This window comes from Primulina tabacum, chromosome 8 (genome assembly GCF_025594145.1).
Source record: "Primulina tabacum isolate GXHZ01 chromosome 8, ASM2559414v2, whole genome shotgun sequence".
NCBI lineage: Eukaryota > Viridiplantae > Streptophyta > Magnoliopsida > Lamiales > Gesneriaceae > Primulina > Primulina tabacum.
In genome coordinates, this window is record NC_134557.1 from 3,206,084 (window position 1) to 3,231,581 (window position 25,498).

The following is a 25,498-nucleotide window of genomic DNA, read 5'->3' on the forward strand; positions in this document are numbered from 1 at the left end:
TCTTTATTTTTTCATCTAAGTTTAGAACATAAAATTAAAATTATGACGGCATCTACTTGAAAATAGTAAACTATTTAATTAATTTATTCATATATATTTATGATAGAATATTATTAATGCTAGTATTATTTGTGATATTTTACTAATTTCTGAAATTTTTAAATTTTTTTTATAAACCGTTCCAAAACCGTTCCGCAACATAACATTGGAACTGGAATGACGGTTACCACGACGAACACCGCTACCGCTCCGATGAACCATGATGATAACGATATCGATAACAAAAGCTCCATGGATATGCTATAGTCAATAGGTATTCATAATTTATACACAAACATGTATTTCACAAAACTATGCACTGAAATCCAAAATACTATTACATTACAAAATGTAAATGCACTATATACCAAGTTCTCTGCGACTATCTTTTCCACTTGTCCATCTCTCTGGAAGTTGCTTGGATTAGCTTTTTAGTGTTCAAGACAAGCTCATCAACGAGGCCACCAATGTCATCCCTGACATCAAGAATCCACTTAACACCATACAAGAGGAAAAATAACTCTTATGGCTAGAAAATCATGCAAATATCTAACTACTTTCAAGATGTATTAGTACTTCGGTGAACATATGAGCACAAAGACCCTCCAATAACTTTGTTGGTACCGGCTTAAGCCTTTAGTGCTCCATATCACATACATTTGAACTTTATATAAGTTCCTCAGTCATGGTCTTTGGAATAAAATAAACTTTACTGATGCTTCTCCATCCACAAAATTGATTTTCAAGGTAACTGATGCTTCCACCATATATACTTCAATGATTGAATATTAACAGAGTTGTTGGAAAGCACAACACGGAAAAGCCATAAGGAGAACTTGAATTATATGTAGTCTCGTTCATGTCAAAAGGCCCTGGCATGCCATCCTTCTGGGATGCTCATAGAATCATTGGAGTGGAAGGAGAGGAGGGAAATAATCAAGGACCAGATTACCCATTTGCATAGATATTACCTTGATTTCTTTTTTTTCTTTTGGTTCTGGTCCAGACCCCAATTTTTGGAGCAAGATCATGTCAATATTAATCCACAGAGTCAGGTTCAACAGGAGAAGCTCTCTCGTATCTCCAATAAGCTCTCTCATTACTCATATGTCTCAATTCGCATGATTACAATAGAGACCTTCAATTCTTGCCATTGAAAGCAACAGATTTTTGTTGCAATTACCTAGTTAAACACTCCTAACCTGAGTGACTTAAAAAGTTCAATTTTTTTCCCTACACGTTCATTTTTCTCTAAATCCCCTCACCATTTTCAACTTCCTGTATGCACGTTATACTAATTCAAAGTTCACAAGTGATGTACAAGGATTCAAACATATTTAGCTTCCAGTAATTTAATATTCCCTACAGATAAATCGTAAAAGAATCAGAGACTCACTGAATAGGAACATTTCCTCTGCCGTTCAAGAATTTACCAATATTAGAGAATCTTCCATTTTCATCATAAACAACACCCCTTCCCAGGCCGTACCCAAATCCCATTCCAACCCCACATCCAGCTCCAATTCCAAACCCTATCTGTAAACCCGGAAGACCCGGACCAAAACCGGCACCTTAACAGATCAACGAAAAGAAAAATGAAAAGTAAGCGATTTGAAAGTTTGATTCACTGATTAGTCATTTGAGCACACAGTAAAAGGAGTGAGAGTGGTGGCATACCTCCAAAGAATCCAATTGCGAAACCCAAACCACAGCCTGCGCCGATTCCGAAAGCGGGTCCAAGCTTGCCCAACTGCCTCGACTTAACCGCCGGTAGCTTCCACAAAATGCCTTTCTCATCTTCGTCCCTCCCATTCATATTTGCCCAAACGATAAAATGGCTTTGTCCCTCAGTAGCTGACCGTATGTAGGCTAGGACACTCTAGACGAGAATCTTGTGACGCGTGCCAATTTTTTTGGTATATTGAAAATTGACAAAAATTTGTATTAGACGATCTCATCATTTATATTTTGTGAGACTAATTTGGATTATCCATGAAAAAATATCAATTTTTATGCTAAGAGTATGACTTTTTATTATAAATATCGATAAAATTGACATATCTCACAGATAAAGATTCAAAAGATCGTCTCACAGGAGACCTTACTCATTGAAAAACGTTGACGTTTGACATTATGCCTGACAATATTATTATATTTTTAAATTCAACAGGATTTTTAATTTTATTGTCCATTGCCCATTTTAAATATATAAAAAATAAAACCAAAAACAAAAATTCTACCTTCTTAAAAAACACTTTTTTAATCGTTTTTCTCAAACAATTTTTGTAAGCAAATATTCTATTTTTAAAAAAGATTTTTTTAAAAAAATACTTCTAGTCCTTTTATTTTTTAAAACAAACACACTCTTAACTTCGCCAAATTTCTACTTCAATTTTTTTAAAAATACCATTTCAATTCCTTTCTCATCGTATTCATTTTGAAAAGTTTAATTGATTACAAACAAGATATTTTACATCCGTCCAATAAAATATTAATAGTTGAAATTTTGCGTACATATTAACAGTTCTAAGAATATATTTTTTTTACATGTCACAAAGCTTAAACTGTTTCAAAATTTTGAGACTACAAATACTGGTAAGTTCGAATATTCATGTTGAACTATATATAGTACCTAGTAGTTATCTGAATGTATGGCCTGCAATTCATACAATAGAAAAGAAGATACAGTTAAGGAAAGCGAAACAAGAAGTAACTTATAATACTTAAATTATTAAAGGGTAATAATTCCAGTAAATTATATGAAACCTTTCCCCGTGCCTAAACTAAAGAAAATGGCTTCTACACTGCTGTACTGATTAGTAAGACGGCTTAATTTAACCCCGAACTTTTGTTGTCCTATATGAGGCCTCTCCTCGACCATCTCTACATTCTGTTGAAAGCAAATGATAAAACTACAGATACGTGAATGAATATAAATCCACAAAATAAATTAGAGGAAGAGAAAGACAAATCTTTCCCCAAGTGAAAAGGAACTGATGCAATTCCGGCTACAAGCTTATTGCTCTTGACGACACCTCCAACTCGCCTTCCTGCAACTCCATTTCAGCTTCCTTCTGAAGAACATGTCATAGATATTGTTAGTTTACCAAGAAAGCCCGATTAAAAAAAATCCACATAGAGACGTCAACTAGACACAAAGGCGGTGCCAGACGAGCAGTGAAGAATGGGCAAAACTAAAATTTTAAAAATTTATGGACGTGAAGTCATTTTTTTTTATACAGATCATATAGATTAAACTTAAAAGAGGAGAGAAAATATAGCTCTAGCCAATCTCCCTGGCTCCGCCACTGATATATAGACCATACCACCTTATCGTTCAACTTGGCATTGGACTCTGCGAGGTATCTCTCCAAAGCACCATCTCCACGAAGTACTTTCGCTCCATAACCAGGTGTATTTGTGGTCCCTATGGATTCTACATCAACCACCACAGCATCTATTCTATCTTTAACGGTCCTCAAATCAGGAATCTAAAACCAAAAGAGCAATGCCTTCTTAAGATACAAATTGCCTAGAAGTTTACAGAGCAGGTGGTCTACCATAAAGATCAATCAAACATCAAATTGCATAAACCAAAAAGGATAAACTGCTACCAGATTACCTCGTACATAGCATCCATTAGAAGCCTTTCTAATATGGCTCTTAAACCTCGGGCACCAGTATTCTTAATTCTTGCTTTATTAGCAATCAATCTTAAGGCTTTTTCGGCAAAATGAAGCTTAACCTGGAAATAGCATACGAGCAAACATTTTACCCATCTATTTCATGCTTGAATTCCCAAGGGACAAGGACATTTCTAGCTGCATGATAAAAAAAATGCTTACGTTATTCATGTTAAATAACTTTTTGTACTGCTTACCAAGAGCATTTTTGGGCTCGGTCAAGACCTGAAACAGAAATTAAGACATCAGAAAAACAAGAACAATCATAGATGACATTGCATAAGATACTTACTTCCATCTTAAAAGAGTGAAATTCCAGAAAAAAAGAAATTCAATAATACAAGTTAAAAGCAGAAATCAGTACATCGATAAGAAAGGTAAATACCAAAAAGGGTTAATTCACAGTAGTTATTGTGAGCCCTTTAGGCTAATCAATGCCTCCTTTGGAAATCAACGTGATATTTTATTCTGTTGATTGTTCCCAAAATACATATTCATGCATTGTGATCATCCAAATCAACACAAAATCACATCTCCTCCAGAAAAAAGGTAAATTTCAATTTAATATACTACGGTTTTCGTACCAATCAGATAAATACAGAAAAATTCTAGTTAATCATAACTACAATTAACACCTGAACAAGTTGGTCTTCTGTGAGAGCTGACAAGCTGACCAAAATAGGGAAGCGCCCAACAAATTCAGGTATCAGGCCATATGCTATAAGATCACTACTCTCAGCCTGAGAATTTGAAAGTTTCCAGACTATAAAATGAAGAGCTAATTGCAATAATTCTCTCAGATTTGAAGCAATGTATTCTCACAGATTCCAGTAGAGATGATGTGACAGCGGTATCAACCACTCCATCTACTCTCATATTAGCACGAACAGGAGCTCCAAATCCAATTGACGAATCCTGCCGTCTGGAAAAACATAATCAGATCTGATTGTTAATATTATTTGAATGAAGAATTTGACAGAGTATTATCAAATCACCTTTCGGAAATAGTTTTCCCCAAATCAACAAATGCTCCCCCACATATAAATAGGATGTCTTTAGTATCTATCTGAAGCAAAAAAGACATAATTACATAATTGGGAAAAAGCAATGAACAGAAATTTGCAAAGGAAGCCACTATATTGAAGCCAAAAAAGAAAGAAAGGAAAACACCTTCTCACTCGAAATAAAACATGGAGAGCGATACCAATCAGGCGATAACGTGCATGTGTATGGAAGAACGAAAGCGCAGGTTCACAGATTCATGTGATTCTATCAAGCTTTCACCAAATTGACCATATGTACTAACAAATTGGAGTTTCACTTAAAAACTAATGTTGATCACTTCTTCAACATGACGTGAATACCAAGAAATGATTCTGAAAGAAGTGACAATTAAAATCCAAATAATTCACCTCATTAAGACATGTTACTCCAGATTTCACAATATCAGAATATAAAGTCCACTATGAGTCTTGCTTCTGCCATTCTATTTCAATTTTTGCAGTCCAGGAAAGTCAACAAGAGTAACCTATAATTACATAACTAAACTCATCCAGCAAAATTTTGAAAAATAAATAAAATAAAAATGCAACCACCTGAGGGAAATCTACTGGAGTATCGTAGTATTGTCATTTTGGTAAGCCAGAAAAAAATTGGCAACTAATTAGTTCAAAATAATCGGAGTGTCACACGAGAATTCCCTCAGAACACAAAAAACCACCTCTTACGATTTTAGTTTTATCCATTAGCATGCCTACATTTAGGGGCGTAAATATCGAACTTGATCCAACAAAATCGAGAAGAAAGATAGGAGAAGATAAACAGTCCATTCATTGAATTTTATTTTCTCTACAAGATTCTTTGTCTGCACATACTTGTAACAAATTAAATAGAAGTGAACCTTAGGGTCTACATATATAATGGTAGATTCGTCACCTAGTAAAATGGAAGGAGAAAAAACAGGAAAAGTAGATTCAATATATTACAAAATTCTAAAGAAGAGAGGGTAACAAGTCCCAAAGTACCTGTATATTATCACCTCGAGGGTGCTTCCTTGACCCCTTTTCTGGAACATTTACTATCTGCATAAATAGGGAGATCGCATTTTACTTGAAAACTTCACATAGCAAAATAAACCAGGACATTTTTAAGCTAGTTAGCAATGAAGTACATGAAGCATGAACTGCAACTATGCCAAGAAATCGCCTTCTAAATTGGTCAAACTATTGTAAAAACAACGCATTTATCAACTCCTACCATCCAATTCTACCAGGAAATTTACAAGGATTAAGGAGATCCTTACTTAACAAGAACATCATGGTTTATTAGACAACCCATGATCATTTGTTACTTGTAAAAGGACACCAGAATTAGACTGCTGTACCAAATCCAACATAAAATTGCAATTTAGCATACCCATGGAATGAAAGCAATAAGAAAACATCTGTAGAAGCTAAAAGTTTTTCCTACAAAGGAACTTATATTCTTCCGTTATTATTCGATTGTAATATTTGGCGGTTATTTGATCATTTAGTCTACCACATCAAAAGTGCCATATCCTTCTTTCCAACTAATGATTATTTATAGAATGGATAAACAACAAGGATCATGAACAAAATGGAAAACAAACCTCTCTTGAGGATTTATGTGCATCGCCCATTTTTAATAAAATAAATAATTATCTTTCTCATGGATGTGGGTAGGTGATCACAATAACTATATATATGTAAAATTATTCAAATGAAAACTAGATTGCACAAGGCAAATGTTACTCACAGTCCCTTCCAACATTTTCAGCAACGCCTGCTGAACACCCTCACCTGAAACATCCCTGCTGATGTTTAAGCTCTCAGCCTAAAAACAACACAATAGATCACAAGGAATATGGCAAGCTGGAACCACATTAAAAAAAATAAATAAAACTTAAAAAGGATAAGAAAGATCAGAACCTTCTTAGTTATCTTGTCAACTTCATCAATGTACACCATCCCTTGTTGTGCTGCTTGAACATTAAACTCAGCAGCCTTTCAGCAGATTTGAAAAGATGACAGGATCAATTTAGTAGGCACATAATATGTTATAAAGATATAGCAAAGTCTTGGAGAGCCTTCAATGATATTCTACTATAATGCCTATGGGATGGGCCGGATGGCCTATATTTTCTCCAAAATGTCTGGCTAACATTGGAAATAAATGAAATAGCTAAACCAGTTTTATTTTCTCTGTAATTATTCCAGGAATAGAAAGATATCAGCCTTCTACAAAGCATGTAATAGACTCAATACTCATAGAACCATATCTCTCAAACTTATCAACATAGATATCAAAAGTGCTACATCTGGATGAGGTTTCAAATGCAGTATCATATTGCACTACAATTGTTATTTTCCATTTTTGCTTCACTAATGAGCCTTTGTATCCATATGCTAATGAAAAGTTTCGCAGCCCACTCTTCAATCATAAAAAGAATACTGATAAGTAAAAAGTCTCAGCATGAACATATAAAACATCAAATCTCTTACGTATGCATGATGACTTTAACTCTTATTTCCACGTTGAAGATGGACAAAAGATTACCTCTCACACATGCGATATAAACAATCATATAAAAACGTATTCCCCCCCAACAATTTGGCATGCTATTTGTTCAATCCTAAATCACTCTATCATTAGGTCAAGTTCTTCCTTTGCCTTTCACATGTAGACCGATATGATCATGACATGAATGCAGTCATACAGCTCTGCAGAACCCCTATTTGCAGTCATACAGCTCTGCAGAACCCCTGATCTGCCACCCAGGTTTTTTTAGTTACACTAACACTTCAACAGAACCAAAAGCCATCCAGCAATAATAGGAAATAAGTTACATACCATCAGCAATTTGTACAGTATTGATTCAACGTCTTCACCGACATAACCAGCCTGAACGTAAATACACATAATTAATTATTTTATTTTTGTGCAAGGCACAAGGAAACTAATATATAATACAAAATAGAAGCATAATATTGGAAAGAAAAGTCACTACAATTAGTAGTTAATGGTTATAGGACGAAATGTCTTCATGCTGCCTTTGGAGTTTACAGTAATCCAGAATCACATTCTTGCGAGAACAATGAATCAATTATTGATCAAAAAATTGATGACAATAGTCCATCAATTCAAAAGAAAAATCCTTTGATGTTGGTGCTCAAATAGATTAAGACTCGGAACTCAACAAATTGTGTTCTATACATCTCTATGATTATTATCAATAAAAGAAACAATTTTTTCTGCAGTCTTGCAATTGATAGTGCCACCAATAAAACATAATATGCTTTCCCCAGACATGTTTTCAGACACTTGGAAGAGTGAATAAATGGATCTTCTTAGAGAAAAATGCCACTTAGAGAAAAATGCCATAACAGAAAAATGATTACTTACCTGTGTTAGAGTTGTTGCATCAGCAATCACAAAAGGCACATTCACGAATCGAGCAAGAGTTTTTGCTAGCAGTGTTTTTCCTGTTCAACAAACATATGTCAGACAACAATCCATGTCGCGTAATACATCCATCAATTTAAAGACATCAAGGCAAGCTTACTTTCGACCAAAGGCAAATACAAAGTTTTTATTTGGAATTTTTCCATCATACCTGAGCCAGTAGGACCCATCAAAAGCACATTGCTTTTTTCCAACTCAACATTGTCGTCACCATCTAAGCGAGGGGATTCAGTTTCTGACCTAGCATCCGCATATCAAAAACCAGATGACAAAATGAGGGAATAAAACAAGCAGTTGGATTTAAATGCTTGGAAAATGTGATGCCAAGAAGTGAAACATATGTCCACTGATCTTTCTCCTGCCTCAAAATATACAATTAGACAGAGTACAAGGAGCACTAACCCCTTGTGTAAGGAGGCATGATTTATCCTTTTGTAGTGATTATGTACAGCTACTGAAAGAACCTGCCAACATTTAAAATAAGCAAGTTATATAATAAGATTATATAGGTGGAGCAAGACGGAGAAAACATATACTTCAGAGTTCACACAAGCTGCACCCTTGATGACACTAAATCAATTAATTAGAAATGGATTAGCCCAAGCACTTCTCTTCAGTTTATGATATTGAAAGCTAGAGTCGAAAAAAGGTTGAATTTTCAGCACGCAAGAGTAAACAATTTGAATGTGCACGGTAATTGAGAAATGATTCAATGAGTGAAATCATAGAGTATCGATGATGAAAGGAGCAACAAATAAGTAGAACCTTTTTTGCTCGTTCCTGGCCAATAACAAACTTGTCAAGCCCCTTACAGATCTCCTTTGGAGTGGGTAAATTCTTACCCATATTAGACCCACCCCAACTGCTCTTTTGTGCATTTTTACCACCATTCCGGCCGTTACCGTCAGCTGGTGTGCGAATGAGGTTGACACCGGGTAAAAAAGGTGGCCCAGGTGGTGTATGCACCGCCAGATCATTCCCGCTCATGGGTGGGGGTGGATGTGGAGGCCAGTTCTCCGGAGGCTCGCTGCCATATGACCTCAAGGTCTCCCAGAAGGATGGCCGGAGCTGAGGATCGGTTGATTTCTTGGCAGAATTCGAATTCTTGCTTTTCACCCTGCCAATTTCAATGAAACTCCCTTGCAGAGGAGACATCTTGAAAGGCCTGAAGTAGTAGGCCGTCTTACAGTTGGGGCATAGATTCACTGCCTGGAGAGCATTGCCTCCGTTATTTCCATCTTCAGTGGAGCAGTTATTGCCACCGTGAGAATGATAGGCGGCATTAATTGAGTTGTTATTGCCATTTTTATCATCAATATCGTTATTGTTGAGGTTGGGAGCATCTGCATTCTGATCATGATTGGAAGAGAAGGGAGGAATAAGTTGGTGTGGGCGGTTGGTGAAGAGGAGATCCATCTGCTTGGAACAGCGAGGGCAATTCGACTCGGCCCTGATTTTCCTAGTAATCTGGTGCTCATCCCCTCCGCCGACCCGATCCCATTTGTACCTCTTCTGCACTCCAATTAACGGCTGATCCCTCTTCCTGACGTAAGACCCCAGGTGCAGGAAATTCACCAAACACCAGGGGAGCGGCCGCGGATGGCTCGAACCCCACAAGCTGTTACCTTTCCTTGATGCCTCCAATATCACCACGTCTCTCAACTTTCTCCATCTCAAGCACCCCGACATTTCAAATGACAATTCTTGGCCGTCGAATCGCCCTCCTCCTCTCTCCACCCACACAAACAAGCAAATATCATTCACTCTACTAGTTACTTTGAAATTCGAGCAGATACCCAATATTCAATGATCTAGATAGATTAAAAATGAAAGAATAAAAATAGCTGGGAAAGTGAATAAACAAATATAGTAAAAACGAAATTGTTGATGTCTCCTCCAACCTAATCTTCTTTTTATATATGCAAGAATTCTTGCGCGGAGGAAAGATAGGAAGACACAAAAAAACCAAGAAACACCGGACCGGACCGGAACGAAGATACAGTAGAGAGCGTTTGTAGGAGAAGTAAAAGCCAATCAAAGCTTACTGTTTTTCCCCTTTCTTTGATGATTCATATTATTTGACTGCGTCTCCTACTACTCGAATTGACCGCGTATTCATCGCAGGTTTACTAGTGATGCTTATTTTCTAGTTACATGTAATTCTAGTTCCATTTTTCAGAAACCGAGACCCCAACTTAAAGCATCTAATCCGAACAAAAACAAAAAGATGGTTTTGATCATGGTTTTCCACTACTTATCCCAATTGTGTTTCATGGATCCTTGAACATATATGGAGAAAAAGACAAAATCATTTGGAAAATTTGTAACAAATTGAAAAATAAATTGTTGATAAATATATTGTGAAAGAGAATGTTGTATTTATTGTTTTTTATATTTATGTTTTTGTGATCTTGATTTTTTTATAATTGTATTTTTGCGATGATTTATTTTCATTTTTTTTGTTTTTCCTCGTAATTTTATTATTATTTTAATATGGTTATTAATATGATGTTGCTTAGTATTGATGTGATGTTTTTTAAGAAATAAAATTTTTAAAATAATAAAAAGTTTCTTAATTTGATGACAAAAGTGAACTCAAAAGTTCTATTTTCTTGGTTCAAATGGAGATAATTAGTAAAATAATATTGATAAAATGTTTTTTTTAATAATATTTTTATTATTTTTTAAAAAATAAAATTTGACTTGTTGAAAAATATATTTAAAATGTGAGTATTGAATATTTGAATGTTGAATATTTGAATGTTGAAAATAAGAGTTGTAAATATTGAAAATTAGTGTGTGATGATGTAGGTAATGATGTATTTTATTTTTGGATTATTTGTAAAGATTTTCTATAAATAGATCTCTCATTTGTGAAGAAAATCACAATTGAGTAGAGAGAAAAATATTATAAAGTGTGTAGTTTAGTAAATTTTGAGAGTTTGAGATTTTTACTTTTTACCATAAATTTTTACTTTTTCACAACACGTTATCAGCACGAAGCTCTAAAAGTCCTACATACTTTTCCAAGCTCCAAACAGAAGAAAAAGGTAACAAAAATAATTATATTTATTTTACTGTTATTTATTTATTGTGTATTTATTTAATATACAATATAATGTTATTATTAGAAATAATAAAAATAAATTTTTCATAAACTTGTTATAAATCCTGGGAGGATGTTAAGACGACATCCCACACTCCCGGTAAGGGATACGACAAGTATAAAAGCCTATAAGGTTTTTAAACAAAATAAATTATGACACTCATTATAATATTATGATATGATATACATAATTATTTAAACATGTCTAATATTATATATATCATATTATTACCATAAAATTATACAAATACATACCTTTATTTTTTTTGTACCCCAACGGTCATAAATGGTAAAAAACGGCTAGTTTTTGCCCTATAAATATGATCTCACAAACACATTCCATTACTCCAACTTTCTCTTCTTCTCTAAAAATTATTCATCATCAAATTTTTCGAAGAAAAAAGAAGATGGCTTTCTCAAGGATATTTTTAATTATTTTGGTTATCATACTCACGAGTCTTTTATTTATCGGAGAATATCCTCATCGTGCGTTTTCTTTATTTTTACAAATACTTGTACTTGTTGTTTATCCGTTACTTTGTATTGCAATAATTATTAACTAATAAAATGCATCGTAATTTTTTTTAGTACCACCATGTCAAATTTAACAAAGCTCGAATTTGTTGCGCTCGACATCACGGGAAAGAATTATATGCCATGGACTCTAGATGTAGAAATGCATCTTGAGTCATTGGGTCTAAGCGAGACCATTAAAGAAAATGGCATATGCACGTCACAAGAAAAGGCAAGAGCCATGATATTTTTGCGTCGACATCTCGACGATGGATTGAAATGTGAATATCTGACTGAAAAAAATCCCATGGCTTTGTGGAAGGGATTAAAAGAAAGATTCGAACATATAAGAGAAGTTATACTTCCGACCGCCCGGGATGAATGGAATACATTGAGATTCCAAGACTTTAAAAAAGTCAGTGATTACAATTCGGCGATGTATAGAATAATCTCGCAATTAAAATTTTGTGGACATGAGGTCACAGAATCTGAGATGCTTGAAAAAACATTTTCCACGTTTCATGCATCAAATATTACTCTACAGCAACAATATAGAGTACGTGGATTCGCGAGATATTCTGAACTCATCGCATGTCTTCTTGTGGCGGAAAAAAACAACGAGCTATTAATGAGAAATCATCAGTCCCGACCCACTGGATCAACAGCATTTCCAGAAGTAAATGCTGTAAATAAAAATGAATTTAAACCTGGAAACCAAAATCAAATTCAAAGACAAGGTTTTGGTCGAGGTCGAGGTCGAGGTCGAGGTCGTGGACGTGGACGTGGAATTGGCCGTGGTCGTGGTCAAGGCCGTGGTTTTGAAAATAATCGAGATAGTTATTTTTATAACTCATCTCAAAAGAACGTCCCAAACCATCCACAGAAAAGGCATCATGAGAATACAAGTGTTAATGAGAAGCACTCAAAAAGATATGAAAGTTCTTGTTACAGATGTGGTACTCCAGGACATTGGTCCAAAGTTTGTCGAGCCCCTGAGCACCTTTGTAAACTTTATAAAGAATCATTAAAGGGGAAAGAAAAGGAGACCAACTTCACTGAACGCAGTGACCGTTTGAGTGATTCAACTCATTTTGATGCTGGTGATTTTATGAATGATTTCTTTGGAAATGATCAATATGTTGGTGGGATAGAAATGAACAATATTGATGCTGCAGATTTTCTCAACGATTTCTCTGAAAATGAACAATATAATGGTAGAATATAAATGTACAATAATCTATTTTTCATGTATTCATAGAATAATGTTTTATTGTATAATTATGATTTGTGTTATATTTAAATATATATTGCAAGTAATTTATTTCATTGCATATTTTTTTGAAGTTCAAATATGGAAAATGCTATGAGCAAAGCTGAAGTTTGCATACCCGATAGTGGTACAACGCACACTATCCTCCGAGATAAAAGATATTTCTTGGAACTAAAACCAACAAAAACAACGGTGAATACAATATCAGGTCCTGTAGACTTGATTAAAGGATGTGGTAAAGCACAATTTTTGTTACCTAATGGTACAAAATTTTTGATCAATGATGCTTTATATTCACCACAATCGAAAAGAAATTTGTTGAGTTTTAATGATATATATTCTCATGGGTATGATACTCAAACAATGAATGAAGGGAATGAGAAATATATGTGTCTTATCACATATAAATCAGGAAAGAAATATGTGATTGAAAAACTACCAATGCTCCCTACTGGATTGCATTATACACATATAAGTCCCGTTGAATCAAACATGGTAGTTGATAATTCTTCGATATTAACCAATTGGCATGATCGATTGGGACATCCTGGTTCAACAATGATGCGAAGAATTATAGAAAATACACATGGTCATCCACTGAAAGACCAAAAGATTTTTCAGAATAATAAGTTTCAATGTAAAGCATGTTCTCTTGGAAAACTTATTATAAGACCATCACCAGTCAAAATCCAAACTGAATCACCAATGTTTCTTGAACGTATTCAGGGTGATATTTGTGGACCAATTCATCCACCATGTGGACCATTCAGATACTTTATGGTATTGATTGATGCCTCCAGCAGATGGTCACATGTATGTTTATTATCAACTCGAAATGTTGCATTTGCAAGATTACTTGCTCAAATAATAAAATTGAGGAATCAATTTCCCGATTATACAATCAAGAAAATTAGACTTGATAATGCTGATGAATTTACTTCCCAAACTTTCAATGATTATTGTATGTCTATGGGAATCATTGTTGAGCATCCTGTTGCTCATGTACATACACAGAATGGATTGGCTGAATCATTGATTAAACGTCTGCAAATGATTGCTAGACCAATGATTATGAAAACAAAGCTCCCTATTTCTATATGGGGACATGCAATTTTACACGCTGCTTCATTAATTCGCATCAGACCAAGTGCATATCATAAATACTCCCCATTGCAGCTTGCATTTGGTAAAGAACCAGACATTTCTCATCTGAGAATTTTTGGATGTATGGTGTATGTGCCTATTGCACCACCGCAACGAAAGAAAATGGGACCTCAAAGAAAGGTTGGAATTTATATTGGTTATGATAGTCCATCAATCATTCGATATCTTGAACCTCAGACAGGCGACGTGTTCACAGCACGTTTTGCTGATTGTCATTTTAATGAGGAAATCTTCCCAATGTTAGGGGGAGAACAGAAACATACCGAAAAAGAAATTACATGGTATGTATCATCATTGTTACATCTGGATCCAAGAACAAAACAATGTGAAAAAGATGTACAACAAATTGTACACTTGCAAAGAATAGCAAATCAAATACCAGATGCATTTGCAGACACAAAAGGGGTAACTAAATCATATATACATGCTGCAAATGCCTCTGCTCGAATTGAAATTCCAAAGAAACAAATGGAAGATACTCATGATGTCATTAAACGCCTGAAGCGTGGAAGGCCAGTCGGTTCCAAGGATAAAAATCCTCGAAAAAGAAAATTCATAGAGAAACACGATGATCACAAAATAAAGAATGACGTTTCTGAAGAAACACATGATGATCACAAAATAGAGAATGATGTTTCTGAAGAAACACATGATGATGAAAATGTTCTGTCAGAACCACAAACTGACGAGAATCATGAAATCTCTATCAATTATATTAATACTGGAAAAATATGGAACCGAAAAGATATAGATGAAATTGATGATATATTTTCTTATAATGTGGCAATCGACATCATAAATGATAACGAAGATCATGAACCAAAATCTTTTGGTGAATGTAAAAATCGGCAGGATTAGATAAAATGGAAAGATGCCATCCAGGTTGAATTAAATTCGCTAAATAAACGTAATGTTTTTGGACCTATAGTCCTTACACCTGAAGGTGTAAAACCTGTTGGATACAAATGGGTTTTTATTCGAAAGCGAAATGAGAAAAATGAAATAGTAAGATATAAAGCTCGACTTGTTGCACAAGGTTTTTCTCAAAGGCCTGGAATTGATTATGAAGAAACGTATTCTCCTGTGATGGATGCAATTACGTTTCGGTATTTGATTAGCTTGGCGGTATCTGAAAATTTAGAAATGCGTCTTATGGATGTTGTTACAGCTTACTTATATGGATCACTTGATAGTAATATATATGAAAATCCCTGAAGGATTTAAGATGCCTGAAGCACAAAGTTCAAAACCCAGGGAATGTTATTCTGTGAAATTACAAAGATCATTATATGGGTTAAAGCAATCAGGTCGAATGTGGTATAATCGACTAAGTGATCACTTGATGAAAAAGGGATATGTAAATAATTCAATATGCCCTTGTGTTTTCATTAAGAAAACAACATCCGGATGCGTAATTATTGCTGTATATGTTGATGATTTAAACATCATTGGAACGAATAAATAAATTCAAGAAGTTGTGTCATACTTGAAGGAAGAATTTGAAATGAAGGATCTTGGAAAAACCAAGTATTGTCTGGGTTTACAAATTGAACAAAAAGAATGTGGAATGTTTGTTCACCAGACAAATTATACAGAAAAGATCCTTAAACGTTTTAATATGGATAAAGCAAATCCTTTAAGTACTCCAATGGTTGTTAGATCATTAAACATAGAAAAGGATCCATTCCGTCCATGTGAAGATGATGAAGATATTCTTGGTCCAGAAGTACCATATCTAAGTGCCATCGGTGCCCTTATGTACCTTACAAATTGTACAAGGCCTGATATATCTTTTGCCGTGAATCTGTTGGCAAGATTTAGCACATATCCAACAAAGAGACACTGGAACGGAATTAAACATATATTCCGTTATCTACGAGGAACGACAGACTTGGGACTTTTGTATTCAAAAGATGCTAATCCAAGTATAATTGGTTATGCTGATGCTGGATACTTATCTGATCCACACAAGGCACGTTCCCAAACTGGATATGTATTTACTCGTGGAGGCACTGCAATATCTTGGCGTTCTCAGAAACAAACGCTCGTAACAACTTCATCAAATCATGCCGAGATTATTGCACTACATGAAGCAAGTCGTGAATGTGTGTGGTTAAATTCAATGACCCAACATATCCAAATTTAATGCGGATTATCATCTGATGAGAAGCCTGTGATACTATATGAAGATAATGCTGCATGTGTTGCTCAAATGAAAGAAGGATACATAAAAAGCGACAGAACTAAACATATTCCTCCTAAGTTCTTCGCATTCACCAAGGAGCTTGAGAAGAATAGATGTATTGATGTTCGTCACATTCAATCAAGTGAAAACTCATCAGATCTCTTCACAAAGGCACTTCCTACGTCAATATTCAGAAAGCACATATATAATATTGGGATGCGCAATCTACGAAATTTGTGAAGAATTGTTCGTGTCAACATGAGGGGGAGTTTACGTGACTGCACTCTTTTTCCCTTACTATGGTTTTTATCCCAATGGGTTTTTCCTAGTAAGGTTTTTAACGAGGCAGTATAAAAACACGTAATGAAGACAATCATTATGATCATCATCACAAGGGGGAGTGTTGAAAAATATATTTAAAATGTGAGTATTGAATATTTGAATGTTGAATATTTGAATGTTGAAAATAAGAGTTGTAAATATTGAAAATTAGTGTGTGATGATGTAGGTAATGATGTATTTTATTTTTGGATTATTTGTAAAGATTTCCTATAAATAGATATCTCATTTGTGAAGAAAATCACAATTGAGTAGAGAGAAAAATATTATAAAGTGTGTAGTTTGGTAAATTTTGAGAGTTTGAGATTTTTACTTTTTACCATAAATTTTTACTTTTTCACAACATGACTAAAATTATTCCGAACACTTGGATTTAGATTAAAAGATTAGAAGATGGACTCCCTGATCTCCATCCCATTAATTTATTTTATTCATTCCGGAAGCTGAAGATTTGTACAACACGTGGCAAGATGCAGTTGTGTTTCTCCCAACGAGGGGCTATCTTAGAAGTATGTGGTTTATGGTCCTTTGCAGTTTTCTTGCCGCCCATGGAGGTACTTCCATCTTCTTGTTGGCCAGTTGAAACCCAATTATCTATTCGATTATTCTAGCCTGAAGTGTATATGTATATTGCAAGGCGAAATAAATGGCCACCGGCTCCTTTGGCACTTCAGCTTCGTCAATTGCACGCGTAGCCCTCGAACAGAGGTCTCACGCCGAGCGCTCCTGGTCCATTCTCGGTAACGATCTATTGTTTCCGATGAAATTTGTGAAAGCCACTGTCTTTGCGTGTTAATCTGACTGGAAAACCTTATCAGTGTATTTTAGGTGCAAAAGATATAATTTTAGAAACAATAGTGATGTTAAAGCAGAACTCCGCAGCTGGAGGAAGAGGAAGAGCTTCTGCGTGTCACTCACAACTGCGTCATCTTCGATCAAGTCGCTGGAGCATCCTGGAGGGAAGATGGTGGTGGAGCTGGTGGGGGCTTTCAATCAGCTGACGGAGAGAATCACGAGTCGGGGTCAGACAACTGTGCTGTCTAGCAGCTCCTCTCGGTTGCTGTTTAAGGCCCTTAAACTTTGCATTCCTCTACTCCACACTTACCCAGTCCTGCCCGATGGCCGCTCTCCCCTCACCAGAGCCCTCTCTCGCGCCCTCATTCTGGCCGATCTTCAGGTTTTTAACTTGCCTAATCCATCCATTTTGCTCTCCTCCTTTTAGGAATAAATCTCAGTTGATTGTGAAGTTTAGATGAACAACGTTCAACTGAAGATAAGAAGAAGAGGGATTTGTATCATTACATATAATTTCAATAAAATAATCGGTTGTGATGAAATTTCAAGTGAAAATTCTTTAATTGTTATATAAATTAGAGATTACATGATGAAAATGGTGTCTTATGCCATTATGATCTTAATGTCACTGGATCGTTATTTCTTAGATGAGCATGCTTGTCAAAAGAAACGATGAAATATTCGTTCTTTCAAGGTCCCTCAGTCTTTTATACTGGCTGCAGATGGACGCAGAGGTTATTTGTGCTGGGATTCTGAGAGAAGTTCTAGAGGGAGGTGCCATATCCATGTCCGAAGTGAGGGATCGTATTGGCTTAGGCACTGGTCATTTGTTACATGAAAGCTTGCGTTTGAAGAATATTTCTTCAATGGTGGAGACATTGGACGACGAGAGTGCTTCTGCATTGAGGAAATTCTGCCTCACCTACTATGATGTCAGGGCTATAATCCTAGATCTGGCTCGGAATCTTGACATGATGAGGCATCTAGATCATCTTCCAAGGTACAAGCAACAAGCTATATCTCTTGAAGTCATGAAGATATATGCCCCACTAGCACATGCCATTGGTGCCAACCTTTTATCACTAGAATTGGAGGATCTCTCATTCCAGTACTTGTTTCCCTTTTCATACCTCTATGTAGATACATGGTTGAGGAGCCATGAGACTGGAAGTAGGCCTTTCATTGACATATACAAGGATCAGCTACTTCAGACCCTAAGAACTGATCCTTCTCTGGCTAGAATGGTAAATGACATCTCTGTCGAAGGCCGTTATAAAAGTCGTTACAGTACCATGAAGAAATTATTGAGAGATGGCCGCAAACCTGAGGAGGTAAATGACATCTTAGGACTTAGAGTAATATTGAATCCTGTGTCTGGAGTTTCTTTGTCTGAAATTGGAGAGAAGGCATGTTATAGAGCTCGTGAGATCATCCGATCTTTATGGACAGAAATACCGAGCAGGTCTAAAGATTACATCTTGAATCCCAAGGCAAATGGATATAGGAGTTTACATATGGCTGTTGACATCAGTGATGATGGTAGGACAAGACCACTGATGGAAATACAAATAAGGACAGCAGAGATGGATAAGTTAGCAGCTGGCGGAACTGCATCTCATGCTTTGTATAAAGGCGGTCTCACTGATCCAGATGAGGTAAGCACTATTGGTTGTAAAAAATGAAATGCAATCTTCTCTTAAAGTCGGTTATTAAAGGTTAACTTTTTTCTATTCAACTTTCCTCCTTGGTTAGTCTAGATTTCAGAATTCTCTATGACAGTATATGATTACCCAAGTTATATAGGCGAGATCCAAAATAATGTGCAAAGCCTACAAATGAAGTTCTTTTTTCTAATGGATTCTGATAACTTTTCAGGCAAATCGTCTTAAGGTGATAATGATGGCTGCAGCTGAACTAGCAGCATTACGCCTTAAAGATTTTCCATCCACAAAGCATATAGGTCTAGAGATTGATAACAGAAATAGGGTTTTCCGCTTAATAGACAAAAACGGAGATGGTAAAATTAGCATCGAGGAACTAATGGAAGTAATGGAGGAGCTGGGTGCTCATGGAGATGATGCTCGGGAGATGATGCAACTTCTTGATTCAAATAATGATGGTTTCCTTAGTTCAGATGAATTTGATTTGTTTCAGAAGCAGGTATGTTATCAGTAGCTACCAATAAGAGTTCTAACTGGTGTTGTATATTCATCTAACTCATCCAAACTTGTGTATCACCTTGTTGAAGCCTCACAAGATGAAAGGCGTTAAGTCTGTATAAAATTTGAGCTTTCCAATTTGATGATCAGAAGTATCAGATTGATAAGGTCTCTGTAGTTATGGTTATCAATCTGATTCTTCTGATCAAAAGCAACACACTAAGTATGTTGTCCTTGTGCCACCAGACCAGACAGGATGAATATGCTTCCTTAAAAAGATTACTGATCTTTTTTTCTTTGTTTTAGTGAGACCCACAAATGCGAAAATATCAATTATATATACTTTTATTTCTGCTCTCGTCTACCGGTTATAATTGTTGATATCTATTATTTCTGCTGTAGGTTGAAATCTTGCAAAATTTAGATGACAGATGCTCAATGCAAGACAATGTTGAGCAAGAAGCTTCAAATGGCAATTAACAGTGGTTTGGTTCCCGTGTACAGTAATGAACTCGGTGACAAGCTTATAGTAAACTAGTGTCTTATTTATCTTGTGTGTACACTTGGAGGAATCTATAGTACTTAGTATATTTATGATTCAAATGAAAAGAAGTTAGTATAATATAGGCTAGCATTGTCATTGAATGGGATCTCATGTTGTTAGTTGTCTCACATCGGTTGGATAAAATTCCTGAAATTGTATATATGTGTTTGGACAATCTTTTCCTTTAAACTAGCATTAAGGGTTGAGTTAGGTCCAAATCTCAATCTTAACGCATGTCTTACAAATAAGAATACGACGGTGTCATCGACAAATTAAAAGCGCGCATGGTTTTCAATTGGACACTCTTCCTTTAAATAATCTGTGTGTTGTCTGACAGGTTATTGGGTTTCTTCAGGAAGTCAATAGCTTTAGATTTTGATCATTTTATGATGGAGATTTTTGTATGTAAACGCTAGAGATGGATTTTTCTGTTTGGAGAACTTATATTTTATTCACCAAGAAAAAGAAATCACGAATAATGTATTTGTATATTTAAAAAATCTTAGTTTGAGAAATCAAATGTCTCTATGTGATTATTTATTTTTATTTTTATTTTTTAAAAAGTCTCTTTGTGATAGAAATAAATGCTTTCAGCTTGGTAACAAATGTCTGGAATAAAAAAATACTATTGAAATCTAAATATAAATCAAAAGAAGGCAAAAGTAACTATATATTAATTTCTCATGACAATTTAAAATATAATTTCACCATATTATTTTTTTAGATGGTCATAAATTGTAAATTAGTTAAATAATTATAATATTTATGATAATTGATTTCATAGACGTTGGTGCCACCGAGGCAGTCCACTCAGTTAATTATCAAAAACGTTCTCTAATTGCAACACGTGCCAAAATATCGTTGGCATGTTACGGATGAGGGTCTTTCTTTGTGACCTGTGGTTCGTGGTTCTTTGCAGCCTCTTTTGTGGCAACGTGCGAGTATAGATATTTTCGAGGTACGTATGTCGTTTAGGAGCCCAAGTTGGGATTTTGAGGCTGCAGATCAAATTTAAGAAAGGAAATCAGACGATTGAGGATCAGAATTCAGTTTCTGTTTCGCATACTAACTTCCTCCGCTTGATAATTTGCCGGAGGAACACTGATTTTGGAGGCCATTTCAATCTCCTTGCGTTTCGTTGATCTATTGTTGCAACACTGTGGGATCTGCTGCGATGATTGAAGGGTGCTGCTGATAGTTAACTCTTAAAAGCTAAATAAATCTAAACGAGTTCGTTTGTTTGATCGATTCCTTAGTTCAATTTCAAAGTGGTGAATTGATGGCGCAATTTTCGTCAGTGAAGCGCCTCTTCAGTGGTGATGCTTTGTCGGTTTCGGGGTTCGAATCAAAAAAGGACCCATTTCACCACCACTGTAAAGTTAAAGATTTTGGTGGCTGCGGCGGTGCAGGATTAAGATTCACCACCTACTCACCATCATTCAAACGAGGAAATCACAAGTGCAAGCTCGGCTTCTTCTATAGTTTCACAGTGCATGCTTCCTCTTCAGCAGATCCTCGTAATAACTCCGATGACATTTCGTACGAAATCTTATTGGAGGAGCATGTGGAGCTTGAGAGGGATTATCTTTCCGGTTTTAGAGGCTTGGTCTTGGACATTTCTTACAGGTCTGCCTTCCGTTCTCTTCTTTCCACACACTCACTTTGTGCTGATTTTTATGGGCACTCCAGACTGCATTCGAATTACCTCCAAATGCTGGGCTTAAATAACCCTTCCCGAATTGTACTAAAAAGACAAGAAAAAAAAAGAATCCGATTCTTGTAGCGTTTACATGATGTAGAATTCATATCAGCATACCACGGGACAAGCTAGATTATAAAAACTGGAATGCTGAGTTTTCTTTGTAAAAATGATATACATGAATTGCCCCTGATGCTAGGCCTGTCAATGTTGTCTGCTGGAAGCGTGCAATTTGTTTGGAATTCATGGATAAGGTAAGAGTTTTTGCTTGCGTGCTTCGATTCACGTGTAAGAGTATTTTGTGATATATATAAAGAAAAAGAAAGATTAATAAGTTAACGATCGGACAAATTTTCCTTCTCATCCATGCGTCTTTCCAGTGTGCAGCCCAGAACAATATTTGATCTTTACTTGCCCTTCTCATTTCGTCTGTCTTATGAACCAAATTTGTTCAAATTGCAACCTTGCAATTTCATCTTCTAATTGCAGGCTGATGTTTTAGAATATTATGATCAAACTGTAAATTCTCCCAGCGGTTCCTTCTATATCCCTGCAGTCTTGAGGGTAAGATGTGATCAGGGATTTATTGTAGTTATCTTTTTACCATTAATAATTTTATTTTTCGAATTTCCTGCTGATTAAATTTCTTTAATTTTTGATTATTCCCGATTTTTCATTCAAACTAACCAATGATACTTTGTTGCATTCAAAATAATCAATGATACTTTGTGGCATCCACTCTCCCAGGTTCCTCATTTACTACAAGTTCTAAAGAGGAGGAAAGTCAGAAGAAGCCTTAGTCGTAAAAATATTTTATGCCGTGACTACTTCACGTGTCAGTGAGTTCTTGAACCATAGAATCCAGCTTTGAATATTCGGGCATTGATTACTGTCATTAGCTTGAATCTTTTTCATTGAACTGGAACCTCTTTCCACACACCCAAGGATTAACAAGGAAAGAAAGATTTACAATTTTACACTAATGGCAACATCTTCTTATGCATTCTTTTATCTTACTTTAAGGTCCGGCTACCTAACTTTTCATTAAAATCGGGCTTGGTGTTTTTGCTGAGCCAAAGCCTCTTTCCAAGAAGAGATTTTACGTCTTTTGTTTGCATTCTATCAAGACTCTAAGACCAAGTTACTTGGTACTAGTAAGTGTGCAAGTTTCTTGATTGTGGTTCACCAAATTCCCTTGTGAGTGACTACACAGAATGAAAGAATTTTATAGTTCTTCAGAATATTGGTTACGCAACTATGTCTGTTTAATAACTGATGTTTTGTAATGATAATGCCAATAAGTGTCATTGAACGGCATAGCTGTCAACGGTCTCTTCAGCTAGAGTCAATAATATAAGCACCTAGATGGTCCCACTAAATTTGCTGAAGGCGCAGTAATAGCAATCTATAATCCTTGAGTAATTGCGAGATGGTTTTATTTTCCTCAGCTTTTTCAATATCATTCTCATTTGTATCAGCTTTTCACAGGATGACTCATGACATGAACAAGCCTTTAATCATTCAGTACTTATTTGTTTTTACCGTTGATATATATATATATATATATATATATATATATATATATTTTTTTTTTTTTACTTTCCAGATACTGTGATTCTGCTGAGAATTTAACCATTGATCATGTTCTTCCAATTGCACGGGGAGGAGAGTGGACATGGGAGAATCTGGTAAGCAAAGCCTATATTGGTTCTATTCTTTAGTGTTAGTTGTTCGGCATATTCGAAAATAAAAAATGCGTACTTTCACTGATGTTTTTAACAGGTTACTGCCTGTGTCAAATGCAATTCGAAGAAAGGTCAGAAGACCTTGGAGGAAGCAAATATGAAATTGGTGAAAGTTCCCAAGGTGAGCCCAACATATACATGATATTACCTGGAATCAAGAGGATCAGAGTGAGAAGAAGCAGAGTTTGCCGATGCTTATTGCCTGGATTAGGGGTGTAAATGGGTGGGGCTTACATAAAATCACCGTGCTAACTCGAGCCAACATTCAAATATCTGTTTTTGCTATGTCTTAGTAGACCCTTTAGTAAAATTCGAACCCTGATGAAGTTTCGACCATCTATCCTAAGGAAAAGGACATTCGTTTTAGCAGTACAATGGCCCGCATATCATATTTTGTTACCTGAATGTTAAACATACAATTAATCTATATTTTGTTGCAGGCCCCCAAGGACTATGATATCCTTGCCATACCACTAACAAACAGTGCTATAAAAGTGCTTAATATGCGGAAAGGGATGCCAGAAGAGTGGCGGCAGTACCTCTCGAAGCCATATGCAGCCCCCTGATGGCATCATCGACGATATCAAAGTAAGGTGATTAGTGTAAACTAAGCTTTTATTGACTTTATCAGGCCTTGAAATATAACTAATCAACTCTTTCCAATATAGTAGAATGTGTAATTAAATGGACTGTGGCTGCATGAATTATCCATTTTCATGCCAATCATCATAGGTTGATCGGAGATCCCATCCCACATTGGAATTTGTCCCGCAGCATATGATGTTATCTTTAACATCTAAACCATTACTATCCCAAACTCTATAGAATGAGGCTAGAAGGTTCCCTCAATTGTCGCTGCGAAGGTGTCAGTAGTCATTCCATTTTCCCCATTTCCTTTCACTTCCGACCGAAACATGCAAACCAGAGGAGTAAAATTCAAACATTCAATTTAAATTATAGTAATTGTAAATCTAGAACAATGAAAAACAAACACGCTACAAAATCCAATTTTTAAATAAAAGAAATGCTCATCAAGGCAAAATACAAACAATTAAATACGAGTTCAGTTCAACTAACTAATAGGTTGGTATTCCAGTAAAGAAAACACCAAATACAATGTCATCACTTCAAAATCAAGAAAGAAGAATTAACACAAACTTAAAAAGCAACGTGAAAGAACAACCATTAATTTTATCAGAGGGAAGCTAAAATTAGCAAACGAGTTGAAAAATATTCAACAATACCACAACGTGAAGAAAACAACCATTAGTAAAGAATTCACTCCACACACAACACGAACAATAAATCATGTTTAGGCGCGAAAGGTGACCTGTTCCAGTTGATGTCAGTGTCAGCGAGAGCCAGTTGAGGGGTGGAGGCATCTGCAGTTTCAAGAGCCATGGCTCACCAACTTTTTTACAGCAAAAGACTACGATCGAGGTATAGCAAAAGAACCCAGCTCCTTGTACTGGTGAATTTAGAAACTTCGGGATTGGCTGCAATTGATTATGAAAAAGAAGCATAAAATTCGAGAATGCCCGAGCGGTTGTCTCCAACGGCATGAGCTTTGAACAACGGAGAAAAACATATAAAAAAACAAGGGGTGGTTTGGTTTGGTAAACGCTGAGTGTAGAAAAAATTATTTTATTTTATTTAAAAAAAATGTATACATAATTGTATTTGTAGCTCAAGCCGCCAGAGGAAATATTTTTATTTCTATTTTCATTTTTATATAGGAAATGGTCAAATTATTTACAAAAAATACATGAATAAAA

The 25,498-nt window shown here is 35.6% G+C and overlaps 4 protein-coding genes across 8 annotated transcripts; 2 read left to right on the forward strand and 2 right to left on the reverse strand.

Moving 5' to 3' along the window:
- Positions 1–278: 278 nt before the first annotated feature.
- On the reverse strand, positions 279–1,974 carry LOC142552987 (uncharacterized). Its single transcript, XM_075662939.1, has 3 exons — positions 1,717–1,974; positions 1,436–1,610; positions 279–515 (listed from the first exon to the last, which is right to left on the reverse strand). The coding sequence occupies exons 1-3, from the start codon at positions 1,853–1,855 to the stop codon at positions 422–424; spliced, it is 408 nt and encodes a 135-aa protein (XP_075519054.1). The 5' UTR covers positions 1,856–1,974; the 3' UTR covers positions 279–421.
- A 765-nt stretch (positions 1,975–2,739) lies between these two features.
- Positions 2,740–10,462, reverse strand: LOC142552986 (CLP protease regulatory subunit CLPX3, mitochondrial). 2 transcript variants are annotated; one of them, XM_075662938.1, is made up of 15 exons: positions 8,970–10,452; positions 8,607–8,668; positions 8,356–8,444; positions 8,145–8,224; positions 7,593–7,643; positions 6,671–6,745; positions 6,498–6,575; positions 5,747–5,803; positions 4,718–4,788; positions 4,545–4,644; positions 4,358–4,462; positions 3,885–3,947; positions 3,662–3,784; positions 3,369–3,530; positions 2,740–3,113 (listed from the first exon to the last, which is right to left on the reverse strand). In XM_075662938.1, the coding sequence occupies exons 1-15, from the start codon at positions 9,891–9,893 to the stop codon at positions 3,048–3,050; spliced, it is 2,106 nt and encodes a 701-aa protein (XP_075519053.1). In that variant the 5' UTR covers positions 9,894–10,452; the 3' UTR covers positions 2,740–3,047. The 2 variants fall into 2 exon arrangements, 1 of the variants encoding a protein (XP_075519053.1); XR_012821890.1 differs by lacking the exon at positions 2,740–3,113 and having other exon boundaries at positions 3,920–3,947; positions 8,970–10,462.
- A 6,730-nt stretch (positions 10,463–17,192) lies between these two features.
- On the forward strand, positions 17,193–20,661 carry LOC142552988 (putative GTP diphosphokinase CRSH, chloroplastic). Its single transcript, XM_075662940.1, is given in 7 exon segments — positions 17,193–17,335; positions 17,419–17,521; positions 17,600–17,958; positions 18,299–19,231; positions 19,452–19,736; positions 20,138–20,163; positions 20,165–20,661. Coding segments are annotated over 6 exon segments (1,806 nt in total). The 5' UTR covers positions 17,193–17,335; positions 17,419–17,427; the 3' UTR covers positions 20,274–20,661.
- A 483-nt stretch (positions 20,662–21,144) lies between these two features.
- Positions 21,145–25,369, forward strand: LOC142552992 (uncharacterized). Of its 4 annotated transcripts, none has more exons than XM_075662952.1 (8): positions 21,145–21,905; positions 22,178–22,232; positions 22,468–22,542; positions 22,726–22,817; positions 23,585–23,666; positions 23,761–23,844; positions 24,164–24,311; positions 25,073–25,369. In XM_075662952.1, the coding sequence occupies exons 1-7, from the start codon at positions 21,559–21,561 to the stop codon at positions 24,287–24,289; spliced, it is 861 nt and encodes a 286-aa protein (XP_075519067.1). In that variant the 5' UTR covers positions 21,145–21,558; the 3' UTR covers positions 24,290–24,311; positions 25,073–25,369. The 4 variants fall into 4 exon arrangements, with proteins under 4 accessions (XP_075519067.1, XP_075519069.1, XP_075519068.1 ...); XM_075662954.1 differs by having other exon boundaries at positions 25,146–25,367; XM_075662953.1 differs by lacking the exon at positions 25,073–25,369 and adding an exon at positions 24,456–24,599.
- The last annotated feature ends 129 nt before the right edge of the window (positions 25,370–25,498 follow it).

What these genes read in the sequence shown, in the direction of transcription:
- LOC142552987 (XM_075662939.1), bottom strand. Translation starts at nt 1,855, where the DNA reads ATGAATGGGAGGGACGAAGATGAGAAAGGCATTTTGTGGAAGCTACCG. An exon ending in CGCAATTGGATTCTTTGGAG is followed by an intron (nt 1,611 to 1,716) that starts GTATGCCACCAC and finishes TGATCTGTTAAG; the next exon opens with GTGCCGGTTTTGGTCCGGGT. An exon ending in AGAGGAAATGTTCCTATTCA is followed by an intron (nt 516 to 1,435) that starts GTGAGTCTCTGA and finishes TCTTGATGTCAG; the next exon opens with GGATGACATTGGTGGCCTCG.
- LOC142552992 (XM_075662952.1), top strand. Translation starts at nt 21,559, where the DNA reads ATGGCGCAATTTTCGTCAGTGAAGCGCCTCTTCAGTGGTGATGCTTTG. An exon ending in ATATCCCTGCAGTCTTGAGG is followed by an intron (nt 22,543 to 22,725) that starts GTAAGATGTGAT and finishes CCACTCTCCCAG; the next exon opens with GTTCCTCATTTACTACAAGT. An exon ending in CGTGACTACTTCACGTGTCA is followed by an intron (nt 22,818 to 23,584) that starts GTGAGTTCTTGA and finishes TTTACTTTCCAG; the next exon opens with ATACTGTGATTCTGCTGAGA.
- LOC142552986 (XM_075662938.1), bottom strand. Translation starts at nt 9,893, where the DNA reads ATGTCGGGGTGCTTGAGATGGAGAAAGTTGAGAGACGTGGTGATATTG. An exon ending in GCCAGGAACGAGCAAAAAAG is followed by an intron (nt 8,669 to 8,969) that starts GTTCTACTTATT and finishes AAATGTTGGCAG; the next exon opens with GTTCTTTCAGTAGCTGTACA. An exon ending in AGTTATTTAACATGAATAAC is followed by an intron (nt 3,785 to 3,884) that starts GTAAGCATTTTT and finishes TGCTATTTCCAG; the next exon opens with GTTAAGCTTCATTTTGCCGA.